The following is an 18,654-nucleotide window of genomic DNA, read 5'->3' as shown; positions in this document are numbered from 1 at the left end:
CACAGGCTTCCATCAAGGCCGGTCAAATGTTTTCATGAATTCACCATAAACACTAAACAACGAAATAAGTAAAATAATCTGTGTTTTGGTGGTCAATACTCAATGGATGCGCATGCAAGTTCTATTTCGCTCTTTGTATTATTCCACAAGAAATATACGGATATTTCTTATTTTCTTTCTTTCGTACATGAGACACGTGCATTTTGGAATACTTGTCTATGGATTTTTTTTTTCAAATTCAATGTTTATAATAATGACGTGTTTAACTAATAAGTAAACACGTAATACATACTTTAGTTAATTAAAATATTTTATATATATATATATACGTGTGTGTAATTAAAATATTTAAAATATAATGTATGATTAAATAAAATTTTAAGATACATATATGAAAACGTAATCATAAAGGATATTACATAACTAAATTTCGTGACATTTGTTTTAAAACATTTTAATACATTTAATTTATATAAACATAAGTCATTATATTTATATTAACATGTTGAACGGTCTTTTATGAGCATAGAATTCATTTTTTATTAGTTCAATTAACATTTACCACTCAAGCCTCTTTAATTTGTTTTTTTACTTTTTGTCACTAGAGAATTTACTCTTTCAACCAATATAATATTTTTTAATTTAAAAAAAATCTCTTTAACGCGTTATCTTATTCGTATTTAAATAGTGTTTGACTCACCTTTCGACCAAAATGATTTATTGATGAAATATATAAAAACTAGATCATATAAATATCATTCAAATTTTCATCATACCTTATAAGAAATGGATTCAATACAAACAAGGGTAAAAATAATAATAAACTGGAGGCAGGGTGCATTTTGCTCAGAACTCTAAGCAAAATTTAAAAAATATATATATATACTTAATTTGTAAATGTTTTTTAGAAAATTTATATAAATGGTATGATGTGGAAAAAATAAATAAGTATATACATAGTCAAATATTCTGTACTATTAATATGAACAAAAAATGATAGCATAAAATATTGTAAAAAAAAAAAAAACTTACATCATATGGTACAAATATAGATTGCAATTACTTTTGTGAGCTTCTCTCATTTTATTTTTTTCAATTCTTTTTTGCTTTTGATATTCTTTACACTAAATCAGATATTTAATGTATATTTAATATCAATTCACTTCAAAGAAGAAAAAGAAATAAAAAAAAAATACGATAGGGATTTAACATAATAAAATCAAATATACGTACCACAACTTTTAAGATTAACATTAGAATTACTCGAGGTATAAACTCGCATGAATTCCAATACATCAAATACATAACATGAATTTATAGTCGTCACATAAATTCATGATTTTATTATTTATTTCTGATATAGAAGCAGTTTAAAGTGGTAGCAGCTAAACTGAAACAAGTTAGTAGGGCTTTTGGCCAACATAGTTGCCAGGGGGATCATAGTTGCAACCAATGAATGTGCCTCCATTGTTACATCTTACTTTGGCACATCCAAGACGAACAGAGTTTTTCCAAACCACCTGAGTGTAGTGCCTACACTCTCCACCAACACAAGTGTTAGAATCATGGTTATAGTTGGCTTTCTCATCCACCCACAGTTTAACTGCACCTGTGCCACTTAGGTCACCAGTGCTCATTGCAAGGTTCTCCCCGTAACGGTGATCACCTGAGTGGATCAGTTTACAATCACCTTTACGTTGGTTAGCATAGTTACTTGCAAAAGCAGCAACTGTGTCGTCCCAAACCAAATTTGGAACACCCACTTGTGACCTTGCAGCGTTGTGTGCATTCAGGTAGTCTGCCTTTGTGTCTTGAGCATAGGCTAGTTGACCCACTAGGACTAACCCCAACACATAGAATAAAGAAAATGAAACCTTGCTTAACCCCATTTTGATTAACATCTATTTCTTCAACTATAAAGACTATGAATGTGCTAATTGAGAGGTGTTTGATGAATGGTGGAGCACTTGTGCGGTATTTATAGGCATTTTAGCATGGGAGAACTTTAGTTAGAATAAGTTCATACGCAAGAATAGAAGAATTTTCTAAATCATAATCCGTGGATGACTTAAAAACTAGATTGCTTTGGCTGCAGTCAACCTCGCCAGTATGTAATTATTAACAATGTGGATTGAATTAATTATAGAGGACCAAGCTACTACATAATTTATAAACTTTTGCTTTCCTCATTTAATTACGGGCCTGCGAATTTTGGGTATTCATTACAGACTACTCAACAAATAAATTACTTAAGTTCGTGCATATTAATTTTAGGTAAATTCTATGGTACCCTAAATATTTTGTATGAGCACTGTATCTAAAAAATTTAGACCAATAAAAAAGAGACACAAAAAATTATTATATATAATTTATTTAAAATTATATTATTTATTATATAATTTTATTATATATATATATATATATATATTCAATTTTTTATTTTATTTTATATAAAATTTTAATATAATTTTTTTATTTTTTAAATAAAATATAATTTATATTTAAGTAATTTTGATTTATTAAATAAAAAATAATTATAACATAATATATTAATATAATAATTAAATATTAATAATAAAATTAAGAATATAAAAATATATTAATATAATATTATTACTTCTTTTTTAAATTTTAGTTAATTTAGTTTTAATTGCATCTTATTCTTATTTAAAAATTTAATTGTTCTCCAACTTGTTTAAATATAACAAATATAATAATTTATTATTATATAAATTTAATATAAATTATATTTTATTTAAAACTAAAAATTTATAAAAAATATATATAAAATAAAATAAAAAATTAAATATATAATAATAATATGTAGCAAATAATATAAATAATATAATTTTAAATAAATTATATATAATAATTTTTTTTAACTTGATACGTGTTTCCTTTTTATTAGTTTAAGTTTTTTTTAGGACGGTATCTATAAAAAAAAAATTTTAAGGTACCACAGTATACACCTTAATTTTATTCAGTTTAAAAAAAAAGAATTACTTTTCAAAATTTTAAAAATAAAAATATAAAAATTATTTAAAAAAATCATATATATGACCCTTGTTTAAAAAAGAATGGTATAATTTTTTATTACGCAAAGATTTGTCATAGTTAACCATATATTTTTCTCAGGATATTACCATACAGTTCTTGTAAGTATATTCGCATGGTTGTATGGGTGCATGCACTACATATTGTCGAATGATCGATTTAAGAATAATTTGTTCATTTACATCGAATCATATTGACATTTTTATACATGTAATGGATGAAATTCACTTAATTCTGTCTGCAAACTTGTCATTATTCCTGTGTTTATGGGATTTGGATTTCATCGGTATGACATAATCTCGATCACGATGGATGTGCGATTGTAAGAAAGAAGAGCTCGGCAACCGTTGCCCATGCCTCTATGATATATCATACCGCCGTGTAAGAAAAGGAAAGCGATCGAGAGAAAAAAAAAAAGGAAGAAGAAGAAGAAAAACTACCCATAACTGGCTTCAATCAAGGCGCGTCATGCGTTTCATGAATCAACGAGAAAAACGACCAACAACAGATTTATTACAACGTTATTTTTGCTTTCTTGGTCAATATATGAGCGCTCTAGACGTTATATGGCTGTTTACTTGTTCTATATATATACATGTTTTATCTGGCTGTTTATTAGTCCACTATAATCAGGATAATTAATTTTTCAGTACAATATACACCTATTTTATTTGTTGAATCACTCTTTTATTGTTATAGCTGAAGTTTAGTTTTCATAATTCAAAGAAAAATACTAGTAAATAGCTAAAATTAGGTTTTCTATGAAACTCTTCCAAATAAATTGGTGTTTTTATTGACTCGTATTTAATTGGAAGAATGATTTAGATATTTTTTATTAACACGAGTTTAGTTGGAAGGATGATTTGTATTTCTTTGACTTTTCCAATTATTATTTATAAATTTTAACAAATTCTAATTAAATTCTTCCATTTTTTTGTCCCTATAACATCATTTAATTAATTTAAATCATTTATATAAAATGATTTTTAAATATAATAAAATAGTCAAATTTATCAATTGCTATCACATTGATTAGTATCAATGACAATATTTAAAATATAATAATAAAAATATTACATTATTATATAGTAATTATGTTGAGTGATGCTGTACGAAATTAAGGAACTTAATTATTATTTCCTACCTATGAAACCTAATATTTTAAAATAAGTACCGTCCTACTCAGAATCTTCAAATGTATCAAGTGAGGGAATTTTTTAGAGAGTAAGATTTGTAAATGTTTACCATAAAATTATATTAAAAATAATTAAAATTAAAATCAATTAAATGCCCTATATATATATATATATACACACACATATAGTACTTACTGATTTTCATTTGTAATTATTCATTTTTGTTACTAAATTAATTATTATTAAGTTATAATAAAGATAAAAGTAGATTAGGTAGTATGTAGAAAGCCTATGATTTGATTCGCACTAAGCCTGATACAATGTATTTGTTAAATAAAATAGGTCAATTTAAAACAAATATTTGACTAAAACAGTGAGCTTATGAGTTTTGTTAATATTCTAATGGTGTTAATTAAGAAATTAAGAAAAAATATTAAAAATCATAACAAAAATGTATTAATATTATTTTCTTTTACAAAAATTATATATATCGAGAGAAGGGGGAGGGCGGAAGTTATTTTATTTAATAACAATTCAATCATTAAATTATAAATTTTGTAAACAATAAAGTTTATAAAAAAGTATACAAATTTAAAAATAATTGATAATTTATGAATAAATTTATTGCATTATAAATCAACATGTTACGTAATTTAATAGTTAAATTGATAAAATTAAATATTTATAAAAATATTAAACAAATGAGTGCAGAAGCACAAATACTTATTAGACCCTATCTCTCTCTGTATATAAATATACAAACAAAAAGTAAAAAAGGCACATGCAGCACACCAGTAAAGTCAATCCTCTGAAATATATTAGAGGCCATCAAAAGCTGTTTGAATAGGAGGCAGCAGTTGAACACTCAATTGCTCTAACACAAATTAAGCAGTAAATTTTGCCTATTAACCTGGATGGACCCCACCTTTTTTTTAATGTCTCCACTTAAGTATTTGAATTTATTATTATACAGTTCAACAAATTAATAATAAATAATTAATTTTCTAAACAAAGATTCTGAAGAACCAAATTAATAATAATATTCATCAAAAATTATGATTAGATTATATTGATAACATTTTCAAAAAAATTTGCTTCTAAATTTATTACTAATATTTTCAGAGTGTTTTTTTTAATCTTAACCTTTACAAATTGAGTTTAAATATATGAAATTTGTATTTTTTATTAAAACATATAATATTTATTATACTTTTATATTTCTAATATAATTTATATTTCTTTTGATAAAATTTTACCACTTGTAATTATTTATCCTCAATTTTTAAGCTAAGATTTACATTTTTTATATTTTAAAATGAGTATTTATTTTATCTTACATATTTAAGAATGACTTTATTAGGATATACTATGATATTTCTTATGTCAACATATATAAAATAATGTTATTAAATATTTTAATTTTTAAAATTTACATTATATAATTTTATATTTGTATTTTTTAATAAATATTTATTTTCATATTTTCAATTACAAATATATAATAATAATAATATTATTATTATTATTATTATTATCATTATTATTTAACTATATCTTTATTTTTGTCTAATTCTTAACTATTTTATATCCTTAATACAGACGAATAGAAGTATATCACAGTAAATATTTTATTGTCTTAGAAAATAACAATTTATATATAATAAAATTTTATTAAAATCATAAAATATATCATGAAATTAAATTTATTAATAATAAAAAATATATTTTAAATTAAAAATATTATTTATTATTTTTATTTTACATATTTAAAATTTATCAAACATATTATTTAAAAAAAATTAGGATTAATTAAAATATTTTTACCTTAGAGAATATATTAAAAAAATTTATTAATATTTTTATACTATATAATATCATATATAATATTAATTTATAAATTAAATTTTTAATGTCCCCGAGGATATGTAGTAAAAGTTTATGTGATAAAGATTTATTTAAAAATAAAAAAATATTGTCAATTTTAATTATTAATAACATTAAAATTTATAATTTTATTTAAAATATTATTTTTAATTCTATTTATAAAAGAATATTTAATTCATTAAAATTAAGTAATTATACGAATAAAGAGTGTTTTATTAACATAAATTTGACTATAAATAAATATGTAAAATTTATAGTTATTCTTAAATATATATTAAAAAGTCATATAAAAATTAATTTTTAATTATGTATTTTTAAATACATATTAAAAATATTAAATTTAGATATTTAATAAAAGAAAGATAAAATTTATTTGATGCATTATAAATTTTATTTGTGTTATTGTTCAATTAAAATTAAAATTTTATTTTAAAAGTTTACATAATAAAGTTAATATTAAAAATACATATATTACTAAAATAAAATTCTAAATTTAATTAAAAATAGTAAAAAAAATACTTATAAAATTATTATTTTTATTATTTTTTTAATTAAAGAAACTAGAAGCCCAACCAAACACAAGAATTAGGTTCTAACAGTTATAAAATTACTATTAAATTGTTTGCATTAAATAATTGAATAGTCCTATAGTAATTATAATCACTGTCGTTATTCTCTTGCATAGAGCTCATTCATTGCTTAGTCTGAAAAGTGCCCAAATATTAAATATTTTACGAGCCAATGTCATTAGTTAGTCAGCCGCAGGCTAAGAGAGAGAGAGAACATGGACCCGTGAACGCATTTTGGCATCTCATACAATAAAATAAAATATACTATGATAAAATAAAATTAGGGTAAAATTTAATGAACAATATTTGTTTTACGTCTAAGATAGGCTGTGAAAAAGGATGGAAAAAGAAGGAAATTAAAGGAAAAATAATAAATAATATAATAAAAAGAATAGAGATACAATAGAAATAATATATAAAATAAATGCAATAAACAAAGTAAAAAGGAAAAAACTCAAATTTGATTACAGATAACATACTCGAAATTCGTACTTATATAATAGAGGCACTATAAGATTATAGAAAATTGGATTATTAATCTGACGCAAATATAATTATTTAAAATAAGTATCAAATCTTTCTTATGATATATATTTTCCTTTTTACTAAGTGCATTTTATTTTATTTTTTAATTTTACCTGCGACGACGGTTAACATTAAATCGAATTTATCCTGGCTTATTATGCTGTACATTGTCCTTTCTGTTACTATTTGTCGTTTGGGTCAATTGTTATTTGTTGCATTTACAGTTAGAAGCAGTTACAAAACGCGTGACTGTCCATTGGAAGGTCCCGTTAATACTCTATGCGCGAATTACGATCAATGTTTTATGGAAAATATTGAGTGATAGGGAATTAATACTTTTAAATGTCTATTTTACAATTAGGAATAATTTTTTGAGGTGTTGTTTATATTGTTTATTGATTAAAATTAAAGTTTTATCTTAATAATTTAATAACATCAAATATAAATATTTTATTAAAATAAAATTCTAATTATAACTGATAAACAACATTGATAACTAAGAAAACAACGCTAATAGTACATAAAGAACGCTAGGTAAGTTTTGTCTCGTTCTTAATGACTGTTTAATAACACATGTTAAAAAATGTTAAAATTAAAGAATATATACTTTTTATGACCATTTAAAACATCTAATATGTTTTTCCCCGTTTATCAAATAACAAAATAAGAGCACACTAAACCACTTTCAACGATTTTTCTTGAACAATGGAAATATCATACTATATATCAATATTACACATGATTTCCAAAATTGAATTACTTAATAATGGCAGGAAATAACCAGGTACTGGTTGATGTTTTAACATAAGAAAAGAGAAAATCAATAAGGTCTTTCGCCTTCAATGTTTCCCGGTGGAGAATAGCTGCAAATGACGAAAACCCAGCCATTGTTACACTTAGCTCTAGCACACCCAAGATGAACGGAATCACGCCAAACAATTTGAGTGTAATGGAGGCACTCATCATGGACACAAGAGTTAGAGTGGTAGTCATAGTAAGGCTTCTCAGTGAGCCAAAACTTAACAGCATCTGAACCCCTCATTTCGCCATAACCCTCAGCAAGGTTCTCACCAAAAGGGCCCATAGAGTGTTGGAGATCACAGTCAGGGATTCTCTCATTCGCATATTTTTGAGCATAGGCTTCGAGGGTGTGGTTCCATGTGAGAGGACCAACACCAACCTCTGCACGAGCCTGGTTGTGCACCTCTAGAAAGTCTTGAGGGGAGTTTTGGGCTATGCAAATATGAGACAAGGTCGTACAAATGAACAAAAATACGGCTATGATCACATGGTATGGGGACCTCATTTTTTTTTCTCTCTTGTTTGGTTCTTTGTGAGGAATGAATGAATAAAATGTAGTTAAAGCTACGTATTTATAGCAAGAGTGGAGCACTTGGAGCCATTGAAACCGAAAGAAATATTTTTCTTTTTTCCTTAATCAATTAGCTAGTGGGTAGCATCTCCTCTTCCATACTTTTCTAGATTCCCTTAAAAGAAAGTGTTTTAACAACAATAGGCAGATTACATGACGATGACTTTTTTTCCCCCAAAGATTAATTCTCTGTATTCGGAATCAAAAGTTCAAACGGAATAGATTTATTTAAGGAGGAAGAAGTTTCTTTTGACATTTATTATTTCATTCATAAAATGTAACTTTACTTAAGATAAATCAATTCTTCACCCACTTGATCCAAGTGTAGGTAAATAGGCAAGAGAATGTTAAGATATTGCTAGAAAATGTAGTAAAATATTTTTATTTTATTATCTTAAAGAGTGTTATAAAATTGATAAAAAAATATTAATATACTTTTTTAACACACTTTTTAACATTCTTTAATTTATTTTTTAAATATCAAAATAACTTTTAATAAGTGATTTGTGAAATAAATACTTTAACACTTAAAAATATTTTTAAACATGTATTTAAATAAATATAATAAATATAATAATAAAAGTTTTTATTAAAAATATATCATTAAATATTATTAATGTATTAAATTCTATAAGATCTTGAAACTTTTAATAAAAATTTACTATATATTGACTCTTGAACACATTTTAAAAAAAATTTAAGAATAGACCAATAACAAAAAATCATTTATTACTTTTTTCTATTATACTCTTATCATATACAAAACTTTTAGATGATTTGTACATTTATTATAAAATAGATAATTAATTACTGCAAAGTAAAAAAATAAATGACAACTTACTGCACATTAATTCATAAAATATATTTATTTTTAATATTAAAAATAATAAATATAATTAAAAATAAAAAAATAAAAAAATTAATTATAAAAAAGAAGTATAAATTAGAAATTAAAAATAGTTTTAATATAAACTAAGATATTAAATAATTTTCTTAAATTGTGCCATGAACAACTTTAGGCGATAGATAAAAACAAGCAAATCATGTGTATCAAAAAATATATTATAAATAATATATTCAAATATTCTTATTAAAGAGTGTATATGGGATGAGTTTATCTTTATCCTTGTCCGACCCTGATTTTTTATATGGGCTTTTAAAGTTTAAATTTTACTCAATCAAAACTATATAAACATTGAGATAAAATTGAACTAACCTGATTTATAAATAAAATATACCAACATTAACATTATGTATACCAAAATTGTATGAATAATAAAATATAATATTAAAATTAAAATTTATTTTATAATATACATCTTAAAAGAAATAATATCAACATAAATATAATATTCTGATATATAGAATATTATTTATCAAATCAAGTCTTATTATCAATTCATAATTAAGAATATTTGAATTATATCTTCAACTCATCTTCAAAATAAGTTAAACCTAATTTTAAAAATTTCAATCCGTCAAAATTAGTATTAAGCTGGCACAGATTAATGGAATAAGTGGGATCTTGTATACCTGTACTTCTGATTACTTTAATCTGATGAAAATGATTAAAAAACAAAAAAAACAAAAATGAGCTGAAAAAAGTAAAATGGTTATTGGGGGAAAAGGTGAAAGGATAAGTTAGATTCAGAATACGAACAAAACGCGCGTGTGATTCTGCATGGCCACGACTGAAAATATGTTTTAAAAACATTATATTTTATTGTTCAAGACTAATACCCATGTTATCTCTTTTGTCTGGATTCTGTTCTATTGCAGATAATTTTATTTTTTTTACTAATTATTAATTGTTATACAACATTTATATCGTATTAAATTTAATTCTAAAGTCTTATTTTAGGAACAAAAATATAATAATTATAAATTCTCCTAATTATTTTTTATAATGATCTTCTTTATTACTATATGAAGAAGGTTTTAAATGTTTTCTTGTTATTTTATTGACTGTGTTTTTATTTTTTGGTACATATTTTTGACTATTTATTTTTGAAGCATTAGAAGAATTAATAAAAAGAAAGCATTTTAGAAATTTAATTTTTATAATATATATATATATATATATATTAAAAAATCATAATAAATATAATGCGCAGTTAGGATAAAGGAACGTGTATTTTGGTTTTTCCTTTAGTGTATGAATAGTATTTGCTTTTTTATGAAAAAATTTTAATAATTATAAATTTTTTTAATATTATTTATTTTTTAAATTTTATGAATTCTTAAAAAATTGAAATATAAATTTTATAAAAAAATAAAGTAAGAAAATTATCAGAAAGAATTATAAATTATTTAACATGCATTAAAACAAAAATTGTTTTATTAAATTTTTTTTGTATAGAAGATGAATAGTATTTAACAAATATTTAATTATAAAAAATAAAAATAATTTTAAAAAATAATTTTAAAAGGAAAATACAAATAAATAGCCCTAAATTTTTGTTTTATTTTATATCTTTGTGAAAAGATGGATACGGTGCATGCACGCTCAGGCCGCGAGAAGAAAATCATGAACCCTAATTGGTTCGAAGAAAATAAAATAAATATTTTAAAATTTATAATTAAATAAAATATATATTATTATGTGTAATTTTTTCTCATTTAAATAAATTTTAATGGAAATTGAAAAAAAGAAGGAAAATACAGTATAATTCAGCTTCCACCTTATTTTAATAAGTGTGCGTTTTCTTGATTCAAGAGATCAAATGAATGCTTAATGTGATCAAATTTTGTTAGGTTGGAATTTTTACGTGAAATATGATCCATTTTCATCATGTTGTAACTTAAAATTCAGCAAATTTTTACAGTCGCTTATAAAAAAAAATGGCTGCTTAGTCTACAATTTTTCAATTATTTTAACAATAATATATATTTAAGTCTACATCCAACAGTAAACTGATCATGTGACTAACGATTTTCTTTCTATTAAAATCACGACTTACTCGTTACATTATCATGTTAGCAACATGTAATTAATTTTTAAGATATTTATTTCGATTAAAAATATTACCAGAATATTAATTATAATAAGGTTTGAACTATTTTGTTTTATAAATCAATTTTTAGAAGAGAGTTAAACATATTAGAACTTATCCTATTTAAATATTAGATCACGTAATAATGTTTAATCATACAAGTGTTAAGTACTGAATATTTAATATTCAGTATGAAGCATAAAAAAGTGTGTTAATATATCTCATGTCATATAAAAACGTAATTAAAATACTCTTTGTAAGGTTTCACAAAAATGGATTAATATTTAGAAGGAAGGTGAGGAGGAAAAAGCACCGCTCTAATTCTAAGTTACATGTTTAATCTAAATTTATAAAAAATAATTTTAATATAAATTAGATTAATGATATTTTATTTTGTTTAGAGTTCTAACATATTAGAATATTTTTTATAATCTAAATTTGTTAAAAAAAAATAGAAACAAGTTTAATATAGTTTTATACGTGATGTGATATGAAAGCAGCGATATTGTGTGGGGGAGGGACCCAAGATTTCACATGCTTCTCCATGACTTCTGGCCATTAATGTCGGAAGCATAAGATCAGTGATATAGACGTGAACATTTGGCGTGCCTGATGTCGTAAGGTCTTGTTAACTTTCTTGTTCTCATTTTGCTTTCGGTTTAAATTGGAGGTTTAAGGTATTTTATCATGATAAGAATATAAAGCGTACAAGTTTTCAAATGGATTTTAAAACAAACAAGCCATTTAAATTTAAAGGCTTATAAAATTGTTTTCCTTTGATCGACAATATACTTTTGAATGCCAGTGCAGAAAAATAATATAGAAGAAACTAAAGATGTCCAATTCCTCTCTCCCAGTCGTGTCTAGGCTAAAATTAATACCTCGCCCAATAAAAATTGTCTTAGAAGAAATGAAGTGAATGTGTTTAAGTTACAATTCAAGTCGTTACAAAACAAAAATCACATATGAATGGAAAAAACAATTGTTCGTCTTTGAGCTTGTCGTCATAAAGTTTTTATTTAACAAAATAAATTAATAAAATTAATATTTTTGTCCTCCAATTCAATAGTTAAATTTAATTTTGTTCTCTTTTAATTTTATTCATATTGATATTCTAATCTTTTAAAATGTTTTAAATCAATTTTTTTAACATTAATTCTACTAATATATATTTTTTAGAGTTCATAATCTTTTATTTTTTTTTAGGTCCATATATGTCATGACCCAAAAATGAACTCATAACTAGTGCACATTAGGTTACTTAAAAATACCACTTAGACACCTAAGCATACTTAAAAACTCACACACATGAGATAATAAATCTTTGCAATTAAATAATGTGAAAATTTTGTTAAAATTTTAGTAGAGTTTTCTATATATTTTTATTATTTTAAAATATAATAACCTATCAAGATTGATTTATAACTCAACAAAAAGTAATCAAAATCTAACATATCATAATATCAAAACTAGAACATATAATATATATCGAAAATAAAAGTCTAAGCCTTAAACAACTACAGAATGTCTAAAATATAACAAAACAAAAAGATAAATGTTAAGGTCATTAAAATAATAGAGGTCTATAATAGAGATTTTATTAGGATGGACTGATATTTTCAATAACTTGCAACTTCGCTAATGTAAATATTAAATCAATAGGAGATACACCAATTTAATGAAGACATAATAACTATAATGAACAAAAAAAAGAAACAAATATCACACAAGTAGTTTGCACTCATATAACTTACTTAAAGCACATCATTTTAATGAAAATTCATTATAGTTACACCATTAAGTGTAACACTCTGAATTTGTAATCTATTTTTGTTTATTAATATAATTGTGAAATTCTTGTTGAATGAGCATTTTGATTTATATGGTGTTATGAGTATGTGGATAAGGTTGAATTGTATATTTGATGTATATCATAATGTAATTATGGGTGTGTATGTGTGATGAATGTGAATGCGAAGTGTGCATTGAGATTGGATGTGTTGGAATGATGGGAAATAGGCTAAGTGTGTACTGTAGGGGCATTCTTACTGTAGCGAGAAGGTTTTGGAAAAAAAACACGATTCTGTTGCGTTTTTGTTGTAGTAAGAGGCTTCTCGCTGTAGCAAGAAGGCAATAGAGATATGTGCATTTCTGGATGTAGTCTCACTGTAGCGAAATTCTACAAAAATTAGAGTGCAGTTTCCTATGATATTTTCGCTGTAGCGAGAGAGGGTGTCGTTGCAGCGAGGGACGTCTCGCTGTAGCAAGAATATCACAACCAGAAGGGTATTTGAGGGGTTTAGGGTTTGAAAATTTCATTTCTCATTCCTCTCTTTGAAATCTCTTCGATTCTCTCAACCTTCAACCTTATTTCACTGTTTAAATTGCCTCTAAAATTGTTTGGGTGTAAGATTGAAAGTTGGAATCACGTTTGGAGCATTTAGAGGATGAAATCCGTGTGAGTAGCATTTTCATTATTGAGTTTCGTGTTAGGTCTTCATTCTGAGATAAGAGAAGACTCTACCCTATCTCTTTTGGTTTGAAATTCGTTGTTAGAGCTAGATAATGAAATGTGGTTGAGATAGAATGTAGGAAAATGTGTATCTTAGTGGAAATTTCATGTGGAATATGATATGGTAGCGATTGGATGATGTATATGATGGAATGGTTTGATTATGATTTGATTGTAATGTGAACTTTGTGTGGAATGCAATGTGATTGACATTAAGCGCAATGTGTGGTGAAATGGTTGGTTATAATGTGGTTGAAATGTGTGGATGTGCCATTTGATGAAAACGAATACCATGATTTGGAATGTGAATAAATACGTGTGGAAAATGACATGTTGATGTTGAATATATTGAAAAATTATGAATAATTTAGCGATACACTAGAGCGTGAAAGATGGGAGCGGTAGAAATACCTTGGGGAAGAGATGGTGGTTGTGACACCAACAGTGAGTGTGGGTGCACCCCAGGCCACACACTTTTCTCCTAACTCGGTCTCTGACTAACATCTTTGCTTGGGGCTCAGTACTGCATACGTTGTATCCGTGGAGCGGGAGCTATCCAAAAACTATCTATGGTGTGAACTGAGTAAGTCCTTAAGGTTGAGAGCGTTATGAATTTATGATCACAGTGCCACAGCGAGCATGACTAGCATGCAGTAAGCGCACGTGTGTGTTGTATGATTTTTGTTTGATGGTGCAGTGAGTGCACCTTTTTGTGAGTTAGAATGGAAAGATGGAATTAGTACTTTGTACTTGTTAATGTATGATTTAAATTATGTTAGAAAATGTGTGGAATGAGTAAGGTGAGACTCTATGCTTGTATATGTGTGTGTGATGGTATAGAACATTCACCCTTACATTTATTTTTGAGGTGACCAAGACAATCAGTATCAGTATCAGGCTCAATGAAGGGATGAATGAAACTACTATAGGACTTAAAAAGTTATTTTGAAAACTCTGATGTATTTAAACTAGTCCTATAGCAATCATTTGATATAAATTTGTAATTCATCCTTATTTTGAATTACTTTATTGAACTATATATTGGGAACCGTTTGAATGAAATTTTTTATAATTTCTAATTTTGCAAAATTTATTTATTTGAAAAATTAAATTAAGGTGTTACATTAAGAGCCTAATTATACTAAAAAATTTACAAATTTATACCATTAAGAAAATATTATTTCAATCATGAATACTATAATAAAATATACATGTACCATAATTAAATAATATTAGTTTTCTAAAATATCATCAAAGTAAGTGTCAATATAATGTTAAAAGAGTCACTCACGAGAGAATCAAAGTCCAAGGCAATTTTTCCTTGTTGGCAGCCCTTTCCTCCTAAAGGTAGTCTCTCCTTCAGGAGTAGCTTCATCTAATAGGTAGTTCTTTTCTAACATACATCATGTCATAATTAATCTCGATGGGAGCTAGTTCCACTTCGTTAATAGCCTTCTCTGTGCTCTAGCAGCTCAATCTAATGGTAGTCTTCTCTTCTCGAAATATAATTAGATGTACTTAGGTCGTTATTTCTGCGATGGTTACTAGGTTCTAACAAAGTTCTTCCCAATAATATTTATATAATGAAAAGTTATTCTTATACACAAATCAAATTTGTTTTCAACAAGAAAAGTTTCAACATATATGTCTCACACTTTAATATCATCAAATAAAATTAAAACAATCACCACTTTCACACTTTTCTAAATGAATTCATATAATTAGACAAAATACACATTCAATAAACTTTCAGATGATTAAGAAATAGATTTAAGACTTGTTTCTTTCAAGTTAATAATTTTATAAAACAAAACACAATGAATAATTAGAGTAGTATTTAAAAATAAGTCATTGTGATCATTATCTAAAGGTGATTAACAGTCAGTTTTGATCGATTTAGGATTGTTTTTCTTCAATCCAATTAAACTCATACCAATTTTTATATCATTCATTTTTACCCAATTAATGTTTCGAGTAAAACAGTTTTTAGGTTAACAGATTATAGATATATACAGGTGGGTATATTTGGTAATTGACTTTTTTAATTAAGATCAAATTTTTGGACCTAATAAAAAAAGTATATTTTCAAATTTTAGTTATTTTTATAAATTGAAATAATGAGCATAAACAACACTTAAAATTATGCATTTATAATAAGAAAAATGAAATAGACCTTAACCCAATCCGGTTGAACTATTAATATATTACAAATAATTCAATCTTGTTAATACATGATCATATCATAAATATACAAAAATTGACATGAATTAAAACTTAACATAATGATAGAATGGTCTTTTGAATGAATTGTGTTGAAACCAAAGAGCCATAATTTTAGAAACATTCATTCACCTGATAAAATTTACAAAATAGAATAAGAATATAGGCTTAATGATTTAAATGTTTAAATCTATGATAAATTTGGGAATTAAAATAATCAAATTAAGTTACCTTCCAAAAAACAGAAATACTTACTAGGCTACTTCATGCAGTGCAGGCAACATTCCTATTTGAGAATCAAAATATGTCTCTAACAAGTAATAAAAGGAAATTAAGCATAGTCACGAATCCACCATCTAGTAAGGCAATAAAAATGCAAACTCAATGCAAATTGGAGTTGAAATTTACCTTCAATCAATTCGATAATTCCTTTGTATACATGCAAATGTAGTGCATATTTAAAAATAACAAGTCTTTTTTCTGCATATATACAAATTAGAATTGATCATATTATCCATTTAAAGTTTTAGTATCAAAGAAAAAAAATCTAAACTTATAACCAAGTGAAAATAACTTATAATAACGAAATCTGATGATGGAAACATAACATATACCTATTACAATTCTTTCAGAAACTTCAAAATCCTCAGTAAAGTTAACTTCATTTTATTGAGAAAGAGAAGATCTCAACCAATTTTGGATACATATCAACGCCTCTGTCATTTGTGGGCTTAAGGAGCTTCAAATGTATCTAAAACTCTACCCCTAGTTGAAAATGCACTTTCTGAAGCCACAGTTGAAACAGGAGTAGCTAAAATATCCATTACCATAGCTGAAAGTATGGCAAATCGCGAGGAATTTTGTTTCCACCACACAAGTATTTGAAATTTATCATCCTCATCTACACACTCTTTAGCTAAGTACTTGTCCAACTCATTTTTTTTATCAATGAAATTTTTTTTCCTTAAATGTTGTTTGAAGGCATCTCTCCTTACTAAATATGGTGGAATTCATTAGGACCAAATTTTGGCACACACAAAATCTCTTCCATTAGAATGGGACCAGATTGCTTTTCATGGGCAAAAGAATACCAATTATACATTCTAGACAAATTATTCTTTAAACTTGTGGATAATTCAGTACAAAACATTGGATCATCTCTATACATATCTTCAAATAACCACTCAACATATCTCAATTTATATCGAGAATAAAAAATAACACCAAAATACACAGGTTCATTTATATTTAAAATGTTTCCCCACTATTTGTCATATTTCTTCTTCATTTCCCATCCTATAGAGCTTAAAATAGAATTTGGGTTCATAGCAAACTGCATAAGTTCACAATGGATAAAGGCAAGTTGATGAAATTCAAAATGTAATGTTACGTGTGACGATGATGAAAAGACTTGAGTAGCTTCATAAAAAAATTTCAAAAATTTAACAAAAACTCTAGCATTCTTCTAATCAACACTTGTAGGTGCACCAACAGCCCTAAAATAATCCAAATAGTTTGAATCCTCAAACTCAAGCTTCTCAAAAGTAGCTTAAAATTTTTTAGCAGCATCTAACATCATATAGGTTGAGTTCCATCTTGTTGGAATATCAAGACAAACTGTTTTTTTTTGCATGGAATCCTAGCAAGCTCTATGCATTCTTTAAACTTAGATAGTCTTTGAGGTGAAGACCTCACAAATCTAACAACATTGTGAATTCTTGAAATAGAAGAATGCTTATCCTTTAACCCATCATTCACCACTAAATTTAAAATGTGTGCATAACATCTCATGTGAAAGAATTCCCCTTCTAGCACTAAACCATTCATATTTTTTATTCTCTTTTTTAGGTAAGTAATAGCCACATCATTACTGCTTGCATTATCAACAGTGATAGTTGACACATTCCTAAGTCCCCATTCTCTTAAAATCTCCTCTATATATCTTCCTATGGTTTCTCCTTTATGATTAGGAACTGTTGAGAAGCTAATGATTTTCTTATGATAATTACATTCTTTGTCTATAAAGTGTGTAGTTAGGGTCAAATAATTTAGATTTTGAATTTATGTCCAACAACCAGTGGTTAATGCAACCCTAGAACAATGTGATTTAAAAATACCCATCATCCTCATTTTTTCTTCTGCATATAATTGAAAGCAGTCTTTAGCCACAATATGCCTTGAAGGCACTATAAATTGTGGTTGTAGCTATCTACATAAAAACTTGAATTCTTCACCCTCAACTACCCTAAAAGGTTGTTCATCTATGGTCACAACAAACATTGCTACTACCTTCTTACAAGCTTCAACATCAAACATTTGACTAACAGCAACTACATTGATCTCTCCACTTCTAGAAGTAAGGATTGTTTGGGTAGGGTCACTGGTTAAA

The 18,654-nt window shown here is 25.7% G+C and overlaps 2 protein-coding genes across 2 annotated transcripts; both read right to left on the bottom strand.

The window, feature by feature from the left end:
* Window positions 1-1,400: 1,400 nt before the first annotated feature.
* On the bottom strand, window positions 1,401-1,889 carry LOC113852697 (pathogenesis-related protein 1-like). The gene has a single exon (XM_027483041.1). It carries the CDS (start codon window positions 1,887-1,889, stop codon window positions 1,401-1,403), a length of 489 nt encoding a protein of 162 aa, XP_027338842.1.
* Window positions 1,890-7,988: 6,099 nt separating this feature from the next.
* LOC113853110 (basic form of pathogenesis-related protein 1-like) lies at window positions 7,989-8,497 on the bottom strand. The gene has a single exon (XM_027483564.1). It carries the CDS (start codon window positions 8,472-8,474, stop codon window positions 7,989-7,991), a length of 486 nt encoding a protein of 161 aa, XP_027339365.1. The 5' UTR covers window positions 8,475-8,497.
* Window positions 8,498-18,654: the final 10,157 nt, after the last annotated feature.

This window comes from Abrus precatorius, unplaced genomic scaffold (genome assembly GCF_003935025.1).
Source record: "Abrus precatorius isolate BTA unplaced genomic scaffold, Abrus_2018 Scaffold10, whole genome shotgun sequence".
Classification (NCBI taxonomy): Eukaryota; Viridiplantae; Streptophyta; class Magnoliopsida; order Fabales; family Fabaceae; genus Abrus; species Abrus precatorius.
Note: the sequence above shows the minus strand (reverse complement) of the source record. Positions and strands in the feature narration are given on the sequence as shown.

Bases quoted from the DNA above. Each gene is read 5' to 3' on its own strand.
- LOC113852697 (XM_027483041.1), bottom strand. From the start codon at position 1,889: ATGGGGTTAAGCAAGGTTTCATTTTCTTTATTCTATGTGTTGGGGTTA.
- LOC113853110 (XM_027483564.1), bottom strand. From the start codon at position 8,474: ATGAGGTCCCCATACCATGTGATCATAGCCGTATTTTTGTTCATTTGT.